This window comes from Aethalodelphis obliquidens, unplaced genomic scaffold (genome assembly GCF_003676395.1).
Source record: "Aethalodelphis obliquidens isolate GAN/ISIS:26980383/991018 unplaced genomic scaffold, ASM367639v1 scaffold40, whole genome shotgun sequence".
NCBI classification, from domain to species: Eukaryota; Metazoa; Chordata; class Mammalia; order Artiodactyla; family Delphinidae; genus Aethalodelphis; species Aethalodelphis obliquidens.
This window is the reverse complement of record NW_020837984.1, coordinates 11,563,254-11,585,460: the sequence shown is the minus strand read 5'-3', so window position 1 is coordinate 11,585,460 and position 22,207 is coordinate 11,563,254. Positions and strand designations below refer to the sequence as shown.

The 22,207-nt window shown below is 40.5% G+C and overlaps 1 protein-coding gene across 7 annotated transcripts in view; it reads right to left on the bottom strand.

Annotated features, from left to right (window-relative positions):
* Window positions 1-22,207, bottom strand: part of MEIS1 (Meis homeobox 1) — a 137,718-nt gene that overhangs the window by 23,074 nt on the left and 92,437 nt on the right. For all 7 annotated transcript variants that reach the window (XM_027131860.1, XM_027131858.1, XM_027131855.1 and 4 more), the window contains one exon: window positions 947-1,023. In XM_027131860.1, coding sequence (XP_026987661.1) covers window positions 947-1,023 — 77 coding nt within the window. The remainder of the gene's footprint in view (window positions 1-946; window positions 1,024-22,207) is intronic.

The window sequence follows — 22,207 nt, the reverse complement described above, 5'->3', positions numbered from 1 at the left end:
TCTTTGACACTTATTGAAAAGAAAGAAATACTTCTGTCTGCAAACTGGCATTCTCAGTTCTCATCTTTCCCCAACCAGGCTTTGGGCCTTTTCTGGATTTTACTTCAAAGAGGATACGGTTTCCCCATCATAAACACTAATCTAAAAATATTAGGACAATTAATTAGACACTTAGTTTTAGAGGAGGTTGGATTTTGATACCCTTCACATATGACACTAGCTCTGGGTGACTGTATGAACGTGGCTTTCAGTGCACTCACAAAGGGTAATAAATCATACTTCCTCAAAGGCTCCTTGCCACACCGCTGTACATTAAGTCAGAATATTGTTGGCTGCTACTTGGTACCTAATCTCAGCTTTCCCCCAAATCAGGAGTCCACACATTTATTTAGAAACAGTATTGCACAGCTCTGAGATACATCAAGTTTTGAATAGCATCAGAGGAGAAACATACATTTTTTCTCTTTTTTCTATAGGGAGGTCAGAAGAAAGGAGAGCCCATCCTGGAATGCTTATCCCTAACAAATTCTAACCGAACTTAGTTATTCAGCGAATTTAAAACCTGACAGGTATGTGATAGTGGATTTTCTTGTTTCACAGAAAAGAGGATATCACTCTTTCTATTGATTATTCTTAAAAGTTAAAAAAAAAAAGGTCATAGAGAGAGACATTTACAGAGCCATAGTGAACGTGAATTAAACACTAATATATACTATGCCTAAAATTTGTCAATTTATAAAGGAGGTGGAAAGCAATACACTGTTTTCTTTTCTATACTAGCAAGTGCTCTCACCCACCAGTCAATACTGTGTTCTCACCTTTGGATCAACAAGCCACGGGGCGGGGGGGGGGGAAAACTGGGTGTGTCTTCTTAATGCAAAACATTAGCTGCAGGTCGCCAGAGGGGGAAGCAGATTGTGTGTAAACACAAAGCCAAATTACTTACCAATTGTTCACTTGAAGGATGGTGAGTCCTGTGTCTTGTGCCAACTGCTTTTTCTGTTCTTCAGAAGGGTAAGGGTGCTGAAAGAGGACAAAAAAGATAGGTTGTGCACATACACTTTGGATACACAATGTGCACATCACATGTCAGATGCAATGCTAGGTGCGAGGGATTCAATAATAAACACATATGCTCTGTTAAAAACAATATGTGTACTTCAGGCAATATTTAGGCTATTTTGTCAATAACCTAAGAGTCTAGCGAGGTCTATAATTAAAGGTAAAAATGCTGAGGTGTGTCACTCTTATTAATGGAATACTACATCATCTAATTAATGGCAATAAAAGACAAGCCAATTACCAAGATTAGTGAAGTGTATAAATAGCTACTTAGGATACGTGCAGAACCTTGATACTGAGTTTATTCTTTAACAGGTTTATTTGTTGCAAACACAAAATTCAGTAGGACCTTCACTGTATTTTATGGGATTAAAATAACAAGTTCTTTTTGAGCGTACAAAAGTGTACCACCTTGACGTGATATTTTCTAGAACCACAGATTTTTAAAGCTGAATCATTTGGACCAACAAGCTCAGCTCAGGTCCCCAGGAGTTAAGCACCTTGTTAACATGATATTCTCCTCCCAAAACACCACGTTGCTGGACGCAAATATCAAAATTAAAGTGGGTGTATTTAAAAAAAAAACACACACACACTATTCATTTTAGCTCTTCTGCAAAGCACAAACAAATGAAATTCTACCAAAGTTGGTTTCCCTATCTGAATGTCAACGTATGCTGGGATTCTGAACACAGGCCAATATAAGGTCAAAGACCAGCACATTTTGCATGCGAAGAAAAAGCCTCAGGAGTTAGATTGGATAAAAAAATATTACAGGATTAGATAATAAAATGAAATCTATACCTTCTTGTAAGATGTTTAGAATTCTACTAAGATTAGTTTTGGCAAGATACTTTCTGTTTAATAGTCAACTATATCTAAGTTTGAAATATACATTTCTAAAGCCTGGGAGAGGAGCTGAGGACATGGTTTCCATCCATTGGTGACATGGGCTACTTTGAAACACTGCACCCCAATAAATTCTCCCAAGATAATAATTGTTCTGATAGTCAACCTTCTATTCTCTTTATGAATGGGAAAGGGCACCCCCAACTCTCCATTTAACGATATGTGCCATCGGAAACTAAATTCTGGTCTATTGAATGCTAATTAACATAGCTTTCAATCTTATTAATAATGTCTGATTAGATGCTAAGAAGGCTCGTTAATGACCACTTCAGTGCTCTTACATATAAGTTTAAATATGTTCTGTATCTATACACATGGGATTCGATTTGTGGAGAGCAGAGATGTAGCCATTTTTCCCATAAGCATTGTGTCTTGATTGTCACTTAATCAATAAATACACAGTTAGAATAAGGCTTTGCTTTCACGGAATATAGTGCCTCTCTCTAAAGAGCTCCAAGTATATTACAGACAGAATGGTAATTAATCCCCATTATATCCCTTTGAGGGACATAAATAGAATCTATTGTCCCTCATGTTTTACTGGTGAGGAAACTGGCCAGGGGAAGGCACAGTCCGCAGTGACACGACCTAGGGACATTTCCTGCTTCCCATCCAGTGTCTAAGCCTCATCATGACAGAAGGATAAGGCAAACGCCTTTCATAATCTCCATCCCTGTCCCGCCTCAAAAACCTCCAGACCGCTCACCTTGCCCAGCAGTGCGTGCCACCACCCACCCAGCCCTGCCCACTTCCCAGACGGGCATCCTCTTCTCACCCCACCGCACCCCTCTGTCCAGCCACTTGGTGTGTTCTTCCAACACCCCAAGCTGGTCCCTACCCTCAGGCTCCTGCTCCAAGGTAACTGTCAGGTCTCAGCTCAATTGTCAAGCCTTACCCTCCCAACTCTCCACCAGACCACCTTATCACTCTCACACCAGTTTTTCCCCTTTTTGTCTAATAGCAAGCATCACTCAATGAAACACCCATTCTGATTATTTCTTTCCTTGGTCATGCGTCCCTTCTCACTCATTTAGCATCTCTAACACCCTCGCCTTTCTCGTTCACCATCCTTAAAGCCCAGACCTGCACATAAAGAAAACCAGTAAATACCAGTGGAGCAAAGGAATGGCTCTGACTTGCCACGATACACAGATACTCTCCACTCAGATGCAACATCAAAATGTATAATAGGGCTTCCCTGGTGGCGCAGTGGTTGAGAGTCCGCCTGCCGATGCAGGGGACACGGGTTCGTGCCCTGGTCCGGGAGGATCCCACATACCGCGGAGCGGCTGGGCCCGTGAGCCATGGCCGCTGAGCCTGCGCGTCCAGAGCGTGTGCTCCGCAACGGGAGAGGCCACAACAGTGAGAGGTCCGCGTACCGCAAAAAAAAAAAGGAAAATGCATAATAAAAAAATTTTTTTAAAGCCCACAGGAAGTACAAACAATCCAATTTGAGATCCACAACACGACTTTACTTACTTCATTCCTAAAAGTGATGTCTACCCACTCTTTTCAAATGAAAGTATATCACCTCCATAATCGGCAGAGATCATAGGTGACAATCACCCTACTCACCATTATGCCAGTCATCACAGGCAAAATCTCACAATTGGATACTGACCTAAAAGCAATACACTGCCCTACGGTTTAAAACATGACTCCCACTTCATGAAGGTTTGCCACACAATACAAACCAAATGAATCTTTTATCCTCTGAACTGAATTATGGTTTCATATATAGTAGTTCTATGTCTATACTAGTTGAAGAATTGCACAAAGTTACATATGACCCGTTTAGACTGTATAAATTATGCTGCCATTCACTAACTCTGAGCCTTTGAAAAAGGGACAACTTCTCGATTTTATCATCTGGAGGTTAGCCAGGCTAGCAATTCTTGAGTAATAAAAGCCTGACTTTGAAATATGCAAATTTTAGCATCTAGCTGTTGGCACTATTTGCTATATAAAGCTGTACACTGATGTACACAAGTCATTTCCAATCTATAACATCTTCTGTAATATGATTTGCTTACAGTTTTGCAGGTCCTCTGGAAATCTCTTTCAGTGCTTTTCAATTGAATTAATAAATACGTCAGTGGTCCCTCTTCCCTACAGCTGGATGGCAACACCTTTTGCCCTGTCTTGTTAGTTGTGTCTTAATATTATGACCAGAACTGGATAAAAATTAATATTTATGCCATTTACCTTTAGTTACTTTGAAAATTGAGAATTGTCACAGTCATTTATTTGTGCTGTGTTTTCAAGAGTATTTTTGCATGCCTGTTTGTGAGCAAGTTTTACATGCATTCTTAGAGAGCAAGTGGAATTCACATTTTATTTATGCAAAGGGTGTCAGGAAAATTCTCTTTGGATCATTAAAATTACCTGAATCATTATAGCTTCAAAGAGCAATCTATGGCCTGCAAATTGTCAGTGCAAGTTTAGGTTGTTTCTTTACATCATGCAGTTTCTGATTTCAGAATTTAAATATCATAAAATGAGAAAGTTCTAACCGTTTTTTTCCTCTGTCACTTTTCATGTGATCTGATTTTAAGTAATTGGAACAAACTGTGCCTAATTTCATGCAGCATAATTGCCAGGCAGCCTCAAGCTATGGAGACCCAGCACTCTGTCTCCATTAAACAATTTTCAGTTGTTCAGGATATATTTTTTTTAATAGAAATGAATGAGCCTGGATGAAATTAAATGTCACAATAATCTGGTCATTGTTAAGGGGGCAAAAGGTATCAACAAAACTCCTAAACCTCTGTCTGTGGTAGACCGACTGGATAGTTTTCTTTTTTTCATAGTTCTTCAACCTGGTTTCCCACAAACTTTCAATTCCCCCCCCACCAAAATTCTGTAATTGCTAGAATCACATGAAAGCCACAACGTCAGGTAGTTAATCCACAGTCAGTCAAAAATTCACAAAGAAGTAGGTTTTTTAACTGAAATCCAATATGTTTAACTATCTTAAATCCTATGCATCTTTCCTAGATAAGCTTTTTGTGGACAGTACGAGTTATTCCTTTGTAGACTTAAAAAAATAAAAATGACTTGACAAAAACCCAACATGCCACAGGCAAGGCTGCTGTGAAAACATTCAAAGCCCAGGTTGCCTTCCGCCCACAGGGCTAGTGAGGCCAAGAGAAGGGCAAAGGTAGATGTCATTTTACAAAAGAGAGAAAGACGAGTGCCATATTAGGAAGAAAACGGAAAATTCATTCCAAACCGTTGCAACCACAGGGCTAGGTCTCCCTTGCCATTTTCCTGAACACGTCTGCTATTATGGCATCTAAGCGGCAAGGACACCGGTTTAAGAGAGATCAGTAGGTTCTTGTGAAGGAAAGAGGGATTGCACTTGCCAGATATACCAATCAACCTAATCACTATGGGATATCAAAGCAAATTTGACCACAGTCCAATAGACAGTGACAGGAGACCTCGTCTTTGTTGTGTACATTAGCTTCCTGCCATTATCTCTTAAAAGCTTAATTATTTGCAAACAATTGATCAAGATGGGAATTTGAGAAAGGATATGTAAGGGCCACTGGGAGAACGGCAAAGCATTAAGAGAGTAAACAAAATTACCTTTAGATCTTACAATAAGAACTAACGATTGAGACCGGAGAGAGCCAGGCAGTGCAGTAGCTGCAAGGCTTCTTTCTCGAGTGTTTCCCATTTGATCTGCATTAACACCTCAGGAATGAGTGAAAGCCATAAAACAGTGATTATGTATGGGTAAAGCTGACCCTCCCTTCCAACATTAAACCTGCACACATGTATTACGTGGGCTTCGCCGGGGAGAGAAGAGCTGCTAGACTCAAAGGGAAAACGAGTGGCTTGGGCAGTGGAACCCGAGCTAAAGGCAAGAACTCACAAAATGATCATTCTGATTTCAATAAGCAACACCCTGACTTCTTCCCAGTCTCTTGCTGAAATAGACGCTGCTTGCCACTCTTCCTGTGTTTCTAGATCTGCAGTGTGACTTCTAATAATGACCTCGGATAGCAGTGATGGCTCAATAACCCCATCAAAGAATAAAATGATCCCTAGAGTATGTGTACTGTGTAACAGAAATAGAGGTTGTCTCAAAAAAAAAAAAAAAAAAAAATCGAGGACTTCCCTGGTGGCACAGTGGTTAAGAATCTACCTGCTAGTGCTGGGGAAGATCCCACATGCTGCGGAGCAACTAAGCCCATGTGCCACAACTACTGAGCCGGCGTGCTGCAACTGCTGAAGCCCGCGCACCTAGAGCCTGTGCTCCGCAACGAGAGAAGCCACTGCAGTAAGAAGCCCTTGCACCACAACGAAGAGTAGCCCCCACTCGCCGCATCTAGAGAAAGCCCGCACGCAGCAACAAAGACCCAACACAGCCAAAAATAAAATTTAAAAAAAAATCTAAAATTAGCTTACATAAAAATTAAGTCTGAACGGTCCTTTCACCAGCCAGAGAGAATAGGAAGTGACAGAAAGAAAATGGCAACTTTCTAAAGAAAGGCATCTCTGCCCAATTCCAATCTTATATCTTGAGATGGGGACGGGAGGGGGTTTCTGATGCTGGTTATCTGGTATTTACAAGTTTACAATACATTGGAAGAAAACTTATTTCTGTAAACAGTCAAACCCACTCTTTCAGATGAGCATTAATAGGAAAAGAGAAACTCTTCAGCACACACAGATGGAAAATGTCCAACCTTCTATCCGAATGATATCCTTGACCAAATGTACCCCTTTCATCAAATTTTCCACCCCTGACTGCAAACATGGATGCCAAGACAGTGATGAACTTTATCTTATCTACCCTGGTAACCAAGTTTCAATAATGGTCCCTCCCTCTCTGCCTTGCCCACTCTAACAGCTCATTGTAATGGCAACAGAAATTTTGAAAATAATCCTGTACAGAGCTCACTGGTGAGATAATGGAAAGCTACGCTGCCCCTTCTCAAGCCTCAGATTAGTAATTTCTTGTGACACAGAACTGCCTCTCCACCGAAACTGCAAAACAGCTATAACAAAGCAATAGAGGTGGAAGCAATTTTCAAGCAAAATGTTACATGCTATACTTTAAAAGGTATGGGAATAGGTACCGGGAGAGCTGATCTAACAGGAGGAATTATGGCAACTGTCCAATATCACCCTTATCAAGGCAATGTTCTGTTGCCTGGCTGAATATGCTGGAAGAACAATTTCGGAACTTCTTTTATCCTTTTTCCTCCAGCCCTTTGCCTCCTCCACAGCAAAGTTTAATGCATTAATATAAATTGACCTTGAGCTAAACTCTGGTATGTGATGGAGAGATACTCCCTTTAAAGAAGAAGAAAAAAATCTACCATATGGCTCTTAACCATTGGATCTCTGTGTTCTTTTAAAACTTCTACTGAGTTTTTGTCACTAAGGGAATATTGTGGATCTGTCTAAATTAAAATAACCAGCTATATATGTGACCTCTAAGAGCAGAAGCAGAAGCCTATTAACCAAATATATTTATATTTGTTTAACGTGAATTTCTTTTTGCCTGTAAAAACTTCTGCCACTTTAAATAAACTTGCAGCCATTTTCCCCTTGTGCATTGACTATGAATAGCTTACACTGTGACAATTACATTGATCTAGGATACTTTTTTCCTTTAAAAAAATCCATAATGCTTCGCTATTGTCTTTCAGCTTTATGAATTAGTTTTACTGTTTCAGTGAATGCTTTTTTGTCTTCTGACTGCACATTATCAAAGAGACACTTTGTGCCTCTCATTTGCATTACAAAAGCAGTGTACGGTGCAGTGGAAGAGCATAGCCTGAATGCATAGCAGTTGAGCCCTGCATCCTCACACAGGCTGGAATCAAAAGAAGAACGGTGAGGTCTGTATGGCTAAGAAGCCAAAAATGTTTGGAGCATCATCAGTGAAGTCACAGGATTTCAACCTCTTTTCTTAATTCTCCACCAACGCTCCTAGATTGCCCAGTTGCTCAAACTGAATGTGCTCCGTTGACTGTTCAGCACTGGCTTTTTCTGAAGCCTAGTCAAGCCATTTTCCAGACAAGCCCTCAGATTTGATTTCTTGTCTATCCAGCAGCAGTTATAAGGAGTTGCTAGTAGAGGTGTGCAAGCAGGAAGGTCAGGCGGGAATCTCTAAACTTGATCTTATCACGTGAAAATGACATAAGTGTGAAAGGAAAAATTGAACACTGGCTAGCATTTCGTAACAGTCTTCACTTTTGCACTAATGAGACTATACAATACACAGCACTGAAAACATTGTTTTATAGTTAATTATAAGAGGCTAATACTACAATGCCTCGCCTGTCTTACCTATCTGATCTTTTAATTTCTTGTAAATATTAATTAAATATAAAATAAAAGCACTAAATAGAAAAAAACATACTACATTAAGGGATTTCATAGTCCTTTGTATTGGGGATTTTTTTTTTAAGTTGCTTGCAATTCCATTATAATAACTATGTTTAGATGTATTCTTCAGTAGCTATAGATATGTTCCAGGAGTATTTTAAAATATATGCATTAAAGACATAAAATTTAGACTCTAAATTAGCAATTACTTATATCCGCCTCCTAAAAGTATTAAAATTCATGAAGAGTGCTAAAATTATTTTGAACAGTTATGATGATTAATGAACTCCCTGAATATTGATTCTCTTAGTAGGAAACCACGGCTATAAAAGGAAACACATAAAGGCCAATAAGAAAAACAGGGTAAGAGGAGTAGGGGGATGAGAGTGGGGGTGGGAATAGGGGCCACGCTTCACTTTTGTGTCCTTTTCAAATCATTTTAAGTAATAGCTCATTTGAACTCTTACTGTTTGTCAGTAGGACATATGCATTACATGCATTATCGCAAGTACTCTTGGTGACCCCCATGAGTACGGGCTATGCTTAGCTCCATTTTATAGATGAGGAAGCTGAGGCTTGGCTAGGTCCCAAAACATGAACAAAGGCTCACAGCTACTTAGTTCTGGAGCCAGGTCTGCCCTCCCCCGAGTTTCTCTACTTGGCTACCCTTCCACTGATGTTTCTTTCCCATTTCTCCATTCCGCTTTTTAAGGTAAAGATTTTAAAACCAAAAACATATTCTAAGGGAACATGAACAAAGTTATCCATTGTGGTGAGAGGTGACTGAATGTTTCTCTGCAGTTTCAATAGCCTCGATCCAGGAAAAGTTGCTGCTTTCCTCTCCTCCGCTGCATCCCCACAGCTTCTGCCCTGCAGGCAAATATCAAGGGGCAGGGATGAAGCTGTGAGGTGAAAGTTAGTTCACCAGGACCTTTCCCCACATTCTCCCTCCAGCGACTATCCAAAGGGACTTTATTATTTTTTTGTTTTTGTTTTTTTGGTTTTTTTCGGTATGCGGGCCTCTCACTGCTGTGGCCCTTCCCGTTGCGGAGCACAGTCTCCGGACGCGCAGGCTCGGCGGCCATGGCTCACGGGCCCCCAGCCGCTCCGCGGCATGTGGGATCTTCCCGGACCGGGGCACGAACCCGTGTCCCCTGCATCGGCAGCTGGACTCTCAACCACTGCGCCACCAGGGAAGCCCCAAAGGGACTTTATTAATAGCAGCTTTCTAGTATTAGTAAGAGTGATAGAAGTAGTAATGGTACCACGTATTAAGAAGTGAGGATGTACCAGGCATTGTTCCAAATCCTTCACATGCATTACCTCATTTAATCCTCACAAAAACTTTACGAGGGAGGCTCATATATTATACCCATTTGACAGATGAAGAAACTTGAGCATAGAAAGGACAAATTACTTTCTCACGTTCACACAAGCTTGTAAGTAATAGAGCTGGGATTTGAAACTTGGTGATAACATACAAGTTGAGAAAATTCACTTCCAAATTATTTTGTTTTCTAAGTGATGGGTGGAGCAATCCCACTCATTCCTGATGAGTTAATCATGAATATATAGATGATGATTACTACTCATTTTATGAAGAAGCTATTATCTTAATGTGTATGTGTCTACAACTCAGTTCTGTTAATGGAAGCAATAGGAAATTCTGCTACAAGATACAAAACTCAATGGAAACTAATACATCCATCACTTTATTCGTTCTTCTAGTGTTGCTTATAAACACAAGAATGATGGTAGGTTATATATGAGAACACTCTTTAAGGGTCATAGAAACAAATGCCTGTTCTTCCATCCACCTGCATTACAATATGCCTTAAATTGTCTGCTTTGAAATTAATTGTTGTGTGTTTTTCTACCAATTACTTTCATTTTGTTTGTGATTCTTAATCAAATATGAGTTAAATTACATTTGGAACCATTTCATTTTAGTAGAATACTAATAAAAACACAGGAATGCTATTGCCATTTACAAGGCAACTAGCCCAGTTCTGCGCCCAATAAATATCTGTTGTATGAATGAATGAGTGCTATGGAAGTTAGAGACACCCAAAATGCCTGAACCAGCATTTATAAGTCAATGACTTCAGATAAACATCAGAAAACTAGCAGCCCCATTTTAACAATTGTTCATCCTCCTCACTCAGTTCTACAAATCCCCAAAGCAGTACAGATTTTATTTACTTAACTGACATTTTTATAATGTTTACTCTACATCAGGCAATGTTCTCAGTGCTTTACCAGTATTCACTTGTTTAATACTTATAACAAGCCTATGAGATCAGTGTTTTTACCCTGATGTTACAGATGGGGAAACCGAGGCACAGAGTCTAAGTTACTCACAAATAGGATGAAGCTGGGATTTGACCCTAAGAAACCTAGCTCTGCAGCCCACGTTCTTCATTCCTGTGTTATTCTGTTTATCTTTTTTTAGCATGTATAATTTCCCCCGAAGTTTCTCCCAAATCCGCTCTATGTTGTTGTTGGGTTTATTTGTTGCAAAAGTTCCCTTCCCACTCTCCAATTGCAATGTAATAAAATTCAAGTTCTCCATCTTACAGGACTGAAGAAAGAATAGAGGAGACTACTGTTTCGACATACAGGCTCTCCCCCAAGAATTTCACTGTGGCAATAAAACAAAACCATAGCACACCATCCTGGACCACTTTTCTGAAAAGAAAGTTCATGACCAGTTTATACAATAAACTCCAATAAAGTGAGGATCTTTTCCAAACTACATACAGCTCATCTCCGCTCTTGCTGAGAGCGTGCCAGCTGAAAGGAGACCTATCCCCAACCTGTAGAACACTTTTCCACTTTAAAAATCAAAGCGAAAGGGTTTTGAAGCCATGAAGAGAAAAGACAAGGAAGATGAAATACAGTGGTACCATTTGGAATGAGACTGTTGACAGTTATCATTACTGCCTTTACAGACACCCTGTCCAGCATTAAATATTGAGGAAAAACCCTTGTAAAAAGAATAAAGTCTCCATAAGCGAGAAGCAAAACCAGTACACTTGGTGAGAAGATGTTTTGAGAGAGAGAAAAGCGAGAGCCAGGGAGAGAGAGAGGGAGAATTCATGCTGCTCCCAATATGACTAAAGACCCCTGGAACTGGTACTCATTCTCTAGTGCTAATTTTCCCACTTAAATTACAGTGCTGGTGTAGCCTCATCTCATTAGAGATCATTGTCCCCAGTAGACAGTTGTGTTTATGGGGGACTCTGGCTGTTCCACACCTGCTGATCAGGTTGCTATGTGATCAAGGCTGCATACAAACAGCAGACTCGAGCTTGCTGGACTGCGACTGATGAGCCCAGGCTAATTCAGGGGTGATTATGTAGTTTACTGGACCACTAAACCTCTTTAAGCTTGTAATTACTGCCTATTTGAGTAAAGAACATTCAAAAGCAATTCACTGCATCATGCCTGCCACAGCTGGAAGCAGGCTGCCAGCAGTCTGTGGGGACGTTAAAATCTACAGGGACATGGATTGAAGCCCAGCTAGCAGACACTGTCAGCAGTACCCGCAGCCAAGTCTACGCACATTCCTGCTCACCTCTCCTGACCAAGCTTACCATTAAAGGTGCCGTGAAAACTACAGAACAGCCATAAAGATGACAAATAACGGAATGAAGCGATACAAACTACATTTTAATGATTTCCCCCTTTTGTAAGGCTAAAATTGAAAATGTCTTTTCACAATGCCAAAGAGAGAGAGAGTATACGCTTTAAATAATATACACCGCTGAGATTTACTGTGTACTTGCTGAAAGTTCCATCCAAAAAAATACCAATTTGAAAACAAAATGCCCACCTTTTAGGCTTTCTAAGAGAACTGGGATGTACAGTCATTTGAGATCTCTTCCACCCACTTAGCTGTCATGTTTATAACCTTAGCTGGGAAAATATTGTTTAGCTACTTGATTGACATTTTCTAAGATCACGTGTAGATTTCTGCTGTTAATGAATTAAAATGCTGCTCAGGCACCTGAGGGAAATTTACTTTCAAGAGTCAGAGAAGATTTCAGGAAAAAAAAAATGTATCAGTATTTATCAATGTTCTCATTTTCTTTTGCTGTCACCTTAACAACTGCAGTTCTTTTGTATAATAGAAGTGTAAAACATGCTTTGCATTGCTGTGGATGTAATTATTACTTGTCTCTAAGTAACAAAAAAAAAGACTGGAACTTAATGAAGGGGGATTAAGTTAATTTCTTTTTTAGCTAACAGTTTCCTGTCTCTTAAAATGCAGACCTTGGTGAATATAATGTTCAGGGAAGGAAAATTAAGCTTTTTATTTCACTAAAATCTCCACTTTGGAATATTGATATTAAAATATTAAGATGATGTTTATTCTTTAAAAGTATGTAAATTTGGTATTAAATAAAGCCACAGAAATCCTTTCTGACTACTCCATCCAAAGTCCACAGATCCAGGGGGTTTATGTGTTATCTACACATCATTCCTATTAATATTCATTAGGTGGGTCTGCTTGCATTTTTATAAGCTGTGAGAGAGGCAAAGAAACAACCAGAATTCTTTAACACATGGGCATTATCAACTCAGCGTATGCCAAACAGCAGAGCACCCAGATCTGAAGTTAAAATTCAAACACAATTTACCTTTACTTAGCTAATTTTCAAGAAAATTCTCTTCCCTTTACCCATTGTAGTCTAAGCTCTTTAATTATCTCTATTCTCTGTAACATACACTTCAATTTTTAAGAGATTATTCAGCAGTATATTTTATCTTGGTTAACAACAAAACCCTTATCTTGCAATCAAACTAAAGAGAATTTCCCTTTAAGAAAAAAAAAAACCTAAAAACTTTAAATTGTCTTAGTAATAAGATTACCTTTATCTTTATGAACCTTCTTAAGCAAACCCTTTTTAACTCCCCAAAGCATTTATTGATGCGAATTCACTGTCTGTCTCCAGAATGGATTATAGAAGAAGGAAGAGTCTTAGTCAAAATTTGGGCAGATCCCCAGTATTTGTTTCCCAAATTATGCTTTCTCAGTCGTCCAGTCTAACTGAACAGGGAAATGCTCACAGGGCTGTGGACGTTTTTCTGTGGCATTCCCACAGAGCTCTAAGATGTTCCTAGAACATCTTAGATGAGTAAGAAAAAGAGTGGGACCTGTCATCAACAAGATGACAAGATAAAGGTGGCAGAAATAAAGGTATTCAAAGTTAACTTGGAATGTCAATTGGGACAGCCACTATGGAAAACAGTATGGAGGTTCATTAAAAAACTAAAAATGGAAGTACCATACAATCCAGCAATTCCACTCTGGGGACTATATCCAGAAAAAATGAAAACTCTAATTCAAAAAGATACGTGCACCCCAGTGTTCATAGCAGCACTATTTACAACAGCCAAGACATGGAAGCAACCCAACTGCCCATCAACAGACAATCTTAAGAAGATGTGGAATATATACATAACAGAATATTACTCAGCCAGAAAAAAGAATGAAATATGCCATTTGCAGCAACATGGGTGGACCTAGAGAGTATTATACTTAGTGAAATAAGTCAGACAGAGAAAGACAAATATACTATATGATATCACTTATGTGTGGAATCTAAAAAATAATACAAATAAATCTATATACAAAATAGAAAAATACTCACAGACATAGAAAACAAACTTACAGTTACCAAAAAGGAGGGGGGGGAGGGACAAATTAGGAGTATGGAATGAACAGATACAAACTTCTATACATAAAATAGATAAGAAACAAGGATTTACTGTATAGCATAGGAAATTATACCCAATATCCTGTAATAACCTATAATGGAATATAATCTGCAAAAGAATTTAAAAAAGTTAACTTGGCTAGTTTGAGGCTTTTTTTTTAAGAGTTTGAGTTGGGTGATCTTTTATATCCTTTATATTTGTATAACACTTTACATTTTCAAAGAGCTTTTATTATATTTTATGAAATTTGAGCCTTACAACTACTTGGCCAAGTTGGAAGGACAGGTAATGTTGCCTCCATTCTATAGGAGAAAAAACAAAACTCAGAGTGGACACATGGCAGGTTATGAGGTTAGGAAGTTGTGGCTCATAGGCCTGGAGCCCAGGCCTCCTACTTTTACACTCTTCTGAAGCTCAAAGTTTATCTTTTGATGATAAAATAAAGAGCTGTAGCCACGTCCTTCAGAAAGCTACCGGGAGTTGGTGAGCCCAGCCTCTGTTTTACTGTGTAAATGTTCATTGCTCTATACACAAAGGGTGAAACAAAAAACTCAGACTAAAACCAGATAAAACAGAACATCTTTCAAACTGGCTGTCATCATTTCTAACAAAACTTACATAAGTAACCTAAGTAGTAATGCTAGAAGGTCTTAAATAATGGCATTGGCCCCTTCTACAACTGGCTTTGGGAAAGAACTATCGTTACCGAATGACCAGGTAGTTTGTTTCTCTCTGACACAACTAGACTTAGTTTTGTTTTATTTAATGTGTCTTTCTTTGCCATTTCATGTGTGACATGAGTTTGCTAATAACATATACAAGAGGCCTAATTTTCCCCCCTCCTAAGTCACTTCCTAGGAGAACCTGGGCATGTGTGGAGACTCATCAACCTGTGTAGGTCAGGAAAGTGGTCATTAAGTCCGTTTCTGCTCCAGTGATGTGGTTACACATTGACAAATAGCATATCTAAAGGAAAACATTTTAAGAGTTATTGGTTTCAAGAGGTGCCGTTAGGTGTACCAACTGAGCTAGATAACTGGAGCTCAAGTCCCAGAACCCACATCGACTGTGAGGCCTTGATCAAGGCATTTCAGTCTTCTGAGCCTCAGCTCCCTCATCAGTGAAAATGAGGATGACAGAACCGCGGGGGTCAAATGAGACAACACACATTAAATTGCTTGGCATATGGGGCTTCCCTCGTGGCGCAGTGGTTGAGAGTCCGCCTGCCGATGCAGGGGACACGGGTTCATGCCCCGGTCCGGGAAGATCCCACATGCCGCGGAGCGGCTGGGCCCGTGAGCCATGGCCGCTGAGTCTGCGCATCCAGAGCCTGTGCTCCGCAACGGGAGAGGCCACAACAGTGAGAGGCCCGCGTACCGCAAAAAAACAAAAAAAAATTGCTTGGCATAGTGGCTGGCCTGGATGGAGGGCTTAGTAAATAGTAACTGAATCTGAGATGACTCACAAGGATGGGCTAATCTAACTAAACATACTATATACATATATATTTTTTTTTTCACAGTTTGTAAGGAAGAGGGTTTGACTAGGTAATTCTTGTCATTTATTTTTCTAGTGTTTAAATTAGGTTTTAATGTTTTCTTACAATTCTCTTTATTTAGACAATCACTTCCAGGATATCTAAAGAAGGGGCAGCTACACAGGCAGTCACACAGGGCACCCCACACAGAAGAGCCCCACGCCTGGTTTCATTTGCTGATGTCGCCATCTCGAAATTCTTCAAAAAAATTTTTTAGAAGCCCTGCATTTTCAGTTTGCACAGTTTATGTGGAGGATGTATGCGTTCTCCACAAATCATATAGCTGGTCCTGCTCAAAGAAAGGGAGGTTCTGTTTTCCCTATCAGATGTTTTCTATTCAGCTACAACCCCTCCTGAATTTACCTGAGCTTCACAGAATAGATAAATAATGACTACGTTTGTACTAAAAGAGTGTAAGAAAGAAAACACTAAAAAAGCAAGATGTAGGAGGTGAGACAGTGTGGATGTGCTCAGGCCTCAGACAGATGAGTAAGGACACTTGAATGACCCTCCAGTGGCCTGCAAGGATTCACACACTCCTGTAAGTGCCTAAATCACCCTCGGGGACAGACCGAGGCACCGAGAAAATACTCCATATTATAAAGTCTATAGGGGAAAAGAAATCAATAATCTGAAACCTTCAAGGTGTGAGGTCCCTTCTGGCTCACTGGACTTCGGGATGTTGAGAGCCTTTGTCTTTTGGTGGCCGGGAGTCAGAAGTGGCAATTCGCCCACCTTCCTTGGCAGGGGACGAGTGCCACATTTGGCAGAAAAGCGTGCTCTCGAGAAAAGGGAGCAGAGAATCTTTTGGCCTGGGCTCCAGCTAGGATAGATCAAGAGTGAGAACTCACCCTTGCATGCCAACCAAATGCCACTGTAATTAAAAACAAACCTTTGGAAATAAAGTATCTGGAAATTATTTCGATTCCAACACATTCACAATAGGAGCTCATCGATAGTTACAATTAATTCACTTGGTCACAGGATTCTGGCAGGGGAGTGCTGTCCTTTTTGCTAAGCCTTCTTAGACAGAATTCTACTTTTTGTTGGTTCAGATAAACATATAAATAAGCAAACTGAAGAGAAAAATGTATGTAATACGGCATAAAGTTTCAGAAGCCTCTGGCATATTTGGATTTGCACCTTACATCAAACCTTCTAAGATGGAAGCCCAGATTTCTTAAAAATGCAAAATTCCATCATTTTGATGATGCCAAATGATGAACTCCACTATTATATGCGTATATTTTGCTTAATGGCTTCATTTATTTTAATAACAAAGGGAAACAAGATTTTACAGATGAAAGCTTTTTTTTTTTTCATGGCTCCAATGCAACTGGTATTTAAAAAATCTGTGATGTTAACCAATATGTGATAATGGCTGCTCTCAGGAGCCCTATTTCATCCCATTTTATGCAGGGAAACCTACACAGAGTAACCACCACCAGAGTACCCCGATTTTGAGAAGGGATGAGTGTCAGAGGTCTTGTGATTGTTCCTTTTCTTTCCTCTGAATGGCTACATGTTCAGTAAAAGCGTCAGCTATGGAATTACTGGAGCAATAGGATTAACTCACTAAAGATTTATTATAAATGAGGCAGGAAAGTGCTGTTCATATGATTTCGGGGGATAAGAAAATAATTGCATAAACCTTTCCCTCTGTTCAGAAATCTGCCTACAGGGTTTAATATTTTGTTGAGAATCAAAAAAATAAATCAGAGCAAGTAACTTCAGTTTAATTCTCGTTTGATTTCTTCATTACACTGAATATCTACGGCGAATCAGGAAGCCAGGAACTCATCAAAATCAGTTCCCATGGGAACAAAAGACATGCCATCTCAGAACCTCCCTGTTACAGCCCCTAAAACTTGCCCATTTATTCAGAATGTCTAGCTAGTTTCAGAAAAGAAAGAAAGAGAGAGGGAAAGAGAGAAAGAAAGAAAGAAAGAAAGAAAGAAAGAAAGAAGGAAAGAAGGAAGGAAAGAAAAAGAAAGGGAAAAAGAAAGACGAAGGGAGGGAGGGAGGGAGAGAGGGAGGGAAAGGGAAGGGAGAGAGGGAAAGGGAAGGGAGAGAGGGAAAAAGGCCTTTGGCTCTCTAAAAATTCAGGTGAGATGACACAAACCACAAGTCTGAAGTGGTGTTTCTTTTTACTGAGAGCCATACCTTCAAACTCTAGAATACAACAGATGCAACTTGCCAGCCACACAAAGGATGTGGAGTGATTTTACAAACACTCTCTTGGCCCAAGATGGCAGCTCATGATTAATGGCTGCGTCATCCTTGGCCCTGCTGCAGTCGGGCCTGGGGTCTGATCCTGACACAGAGCCTTCGTCTGCAGCCAATCAGCAGATGTAAGCACACAGGCCCTGTCAGGTTGACATATCATTCCTTCGACAATGTCAGCGAGTATTAATGTTCAATTATCTGTCCTAGAAATGACCCACGCCTTTATGCATTGTGTAACTGCACACGTGGCGCTCTGGTAATCCCGAAGACAAGGGCAGCGATGCCCGCCGTAAACCAGCTACTGGGAGTTGGCTTTCCAACACTGTCATGACATTGCCTTGCAGTACTGAATAGGAGATTTAATTTTAGTTCTTTTCCTAAAACATATTTGAAAAACCAATGAGCCATCTATCTATCTATCCATCTATGTATGTATTATGTATGTATGTATGTATGTATCTATCTATCTATCTATCTATCTTCCTTTCAGTATGTCTGCATGGCAGTAGTCCTTTCTCTTTAAACAGCAACACTTCACATGAGTCATCTGTGACTAGCCGATCACACTCAGCCACCTGTTCTTTATATATGACAACGAGCTGCTCATTATGTGTGGGGGGACGTTTTAGTTCATAAAACCAGGTGTATATCATTTACCATCAAACCCAAATGACAACAGTAGACTGTTCTGGAGCAATGTCAAGATCAATTCAACTTCAACACGTGAATCTAAAGGAGTCTTCTCAAGCCAGCCACCCCTCCTGCCCACTATTAAAAATCAGGACCCTGGCAGAGGAATGATTTAAAAAGCACACCTGAGATCATTTTACTTGTTAACCTTTACAGTTGCTCAAGTTTTTTAAAATATTGTGTTAATTTGTTGTAGTTAAATTTAAAATCCCCCTTTTCTCATATATCATGCTAAGAAAAAAAATTTTTTATCTTAGCAGACAGCTGCATTTGCATGGTTTTTGTTGAACTCACGTTCAAAGGTTATCAATAACAAGTTTGCAAACTTCTCATACAACCGGCACCGAAAGATAATGTACAGTAATTGCATGATAACTTCCTCCAAAACTGAGATAAAACTTTTAATGCGAATTCAGGTTCACCAACCTATACATGATAGTAGGAACTTAAGTAGTTCAGATTGCAGCTCAATGAATTTGCCCCATGATACGAATTTTTAAGGAATAGAAAATGCAATTATTTTTTCCTGTGGAAAGCCACTAAAACTTCATTATTTTGCCTTAATTTTAACATGTGAAAAGCAGGTTGATTATGAAATGTACCTATTAAAAGTCTAGCCAGCCCTTGTTCACAGTTTGGTGTCTTGTGCTATTTCTACATGTATTCTCAACTGCACCATGAAAGTCCTTTTATCTTTCTTAATCTTTTTTTTTTTTTCCTTTTCTTGGTCTGCCTACCGTGTTCCCAGCAGCAATTTTTTCCAAATGACTTCCATTCTCCTCCAGCTCCCAATCCTACTTCTTGGACACTTAGCCGTTGACTTTGCCTCCTGGTACGCTAACAGATCCAGGAGAAGAACACCCAAGACTCCCTTCCTGTCTATTTCTAAATCTCCTCTCCTGGTTCACATGTATTGCTAAGCCCTTGCTCTGAGATGCCATCCCATCACTCTCCCCACTCAGCCCCTCCACTGCCCACTTGTTCTTGATCCTTGCTCCATTCATAAGTCCTTTTCTACATTTATCTTCAAAGGTTCCTTCTCTATTGCCTAAGTAAATAATTAGGCTGTGCTTTAACAAACTGCATGGAACATAGTAGCAATTCCATGAAAGACAGCTGTATGATTCTATGTGTAAACATTCAAATCTCCCTTCTCCTAAATATTAAAAAAAGAAAAGAGAAACCTTCCCTTCTTGTTACCACCTCCTCATGCTACTGCCCAAATTGTAGCCCTTAGTATATTTCCTCAAGCAATTGCAGAAGGGTCTACCTTTGTTGCCTCTGTCGTAGTATCGCCCGTATGCCTCAGAATACAGCTTCTTTCTCTTCCAAAGTCCTGAAACAGGTCTTTCAAAGGTCACTGATGATATCCTAATCCCTATACCAGAACCTTTGCCAGTACTTCTACTGCATAAAACTTTCAGGGTTTGGTCACTTCTATTTTGAAACTTTGCTCAAGCGTTTGGTCAATAAATATCATCAAGCATCTCTATTATGGCTGAAGATATAGCGGTGAAAGATTCAATCATCTTATTTACGAGGGAGGCAGCTCGTAAATAAACAGTCACCATGACAAGTGCTCTCTATCAGATGACCATCAAGGCGCTATGGGTCTGGAGGCAGGGGCCACTTCCTCCCTCCTGGGGAGGACCAAGAATGGCTTCCCCAAGCTGTGACAGCTGAGATCAGTTGTGAAGGATGCAGGAAAAAGTATGAAGTGGAGAAGGGGTCATGGAGTTTCCAGATGAGGGAACAGCACGTGCCGGTGCACAGAGTACAGGACCATTCAGCGCCTGTGGGGAAGGTAAGTGTGTATGGAAAGGGCGAATGAGGAGCCTGGGTGCTCAGTGGGCCAGTGTCAGACCTCAAGGGTCCTTGAATGGCACGCTGAGGATGTTGTATCCTGAGGGCAATAGGGAGCTATTACAGGTTTTCAAGTAGGGGTGAGATCTGGCCAATTTTGCTTTGGAATAATCACTCTGGGGGCAAAATGAGGGATTCTTTGTAAGGGATCAATTACAAACAAGTGTAATTGATTAGAGGCAACTGATTAGAGGCAGGGAGGCTGAATAGGGAAAGGGGAGAGCGGGAGACAAGGAGGCTATGGCAGCGGGACTAGATAGGGATAAGAGAATGAAGAAGTGTTTAGGAGGGAGTGTTGATGGGACTCGGGGAGTAATCTGAGAAGCAGGGAGGAGGGGAAATCTTCCAGGATGAATCTGAGGATCCTGGTTGGAACTTCCGGGTCGGTCCATGGTGATGTTGTTAACTGAGATGAGGGTGAGAGAAAGGAGAGCCAGTGTGGGGACTGTGGTGGATTCTGTTTGGGAATGGATTATTTCTTATCATTGGATCTTCCTTCCTTTTCTTAGACTAAAGTGTGGGAGCTAGAAGGGACTGCAGAGATGAGTCCAGCCCACCTCCACGTTGGACAGACCTCCTGCCTGCTCCTCTGTCTCTTTCTCTAGGTTTTTTCCTCCAGACAGCCTTTGAAAGGAGGCGTTGCCTGAATTCCGTTCTTTTTTGCGGTACGCGGGCCTCTCACTGCTGTGGCCTCTCCCGTTGCGGAGCACAGGCTCCGGACGCGCAGGCTCAGCGGCCATGGCTCACGGGCCCAGCCGCTCCGCGGCATGTGGGATCTTCCCGGACCGGGGCACGAACCCGTGTCCCCTGCATCGGCAGGCGAACTCTCAACCACTGCGCCACCAGGGAAGCCCCGAGGCTGTCAATTTTATTTCCATTACAGCTCTCCTGTCGGACTCTTTTTTTTCCCCTTTTTGCTTGATAAGAAAACAGTGAATACATACCCATGGCGTACATCTATGTTTTTTAATGTATTAAAACATGTATGAATGGCTACTTCTTATGTAAAGTTATTACATGTTTCAGGTTTTCTAGATCAACTTCTTCCTGGGAGAAACATTCTAGAAAGGCGCTACCCAGTAGCGTAGTCTTCAGCCCCATGTGGCTATGGAGGACTTGAACTAGGGCTAGTCTGAATTCGGATGTGTTGTACGTATAAAATGCGCATCAGATTTCGAAGATGTAGTACAGAAAAATGTAAACTATCTCAGTGATACCTTTAATATTGATTACTTGTTGAATGATATTATTTTGTGTGTATTGAGTTGTATAAAATATATTTTTTTATTTTTTGTATTGCCGTGCAGTTGACTTACAATGTTGTGTTAGTTCCTGGTGTACAGCACAGTGACTCAGTTACACATATATACATATATACATATCTATTCTTTTTCATATTCTTTTCCATTATAATTTATTACAGGATATTGAATATAGTTCCTTGTGCTATACAGTAGGACCTTGTTGTTTATCTATTTTATATATAGTGCATGGTGATAATAATAAACAGACTGACTTTTAGTCATTTTGTTATTATTTGTAAGTTCTCTACACACGTGGCACTGAGAACCCACCTCAGCACATCACTGGCACTTAGCACAGTGTATGATACACATGTGCCAGCTATGAATACTTCTATTTATGAGGTGCCGGGTTTACCTCCAAGATATCGTCCACCATCCATCCATCCATTTCTTTTTTTTTTTTTTTTTGCGGTATGCGGGCCCCTCACCGCTGTGGCCTCTCCCGCTGCGGAGCACAGGCTCCAGATGCGCAGGCCCAGCGGCCACGGCTCATGGGCCCAGCCGCTCCGCGGCATGTGGGATCTTCCCGGACCGGGGCACGAAC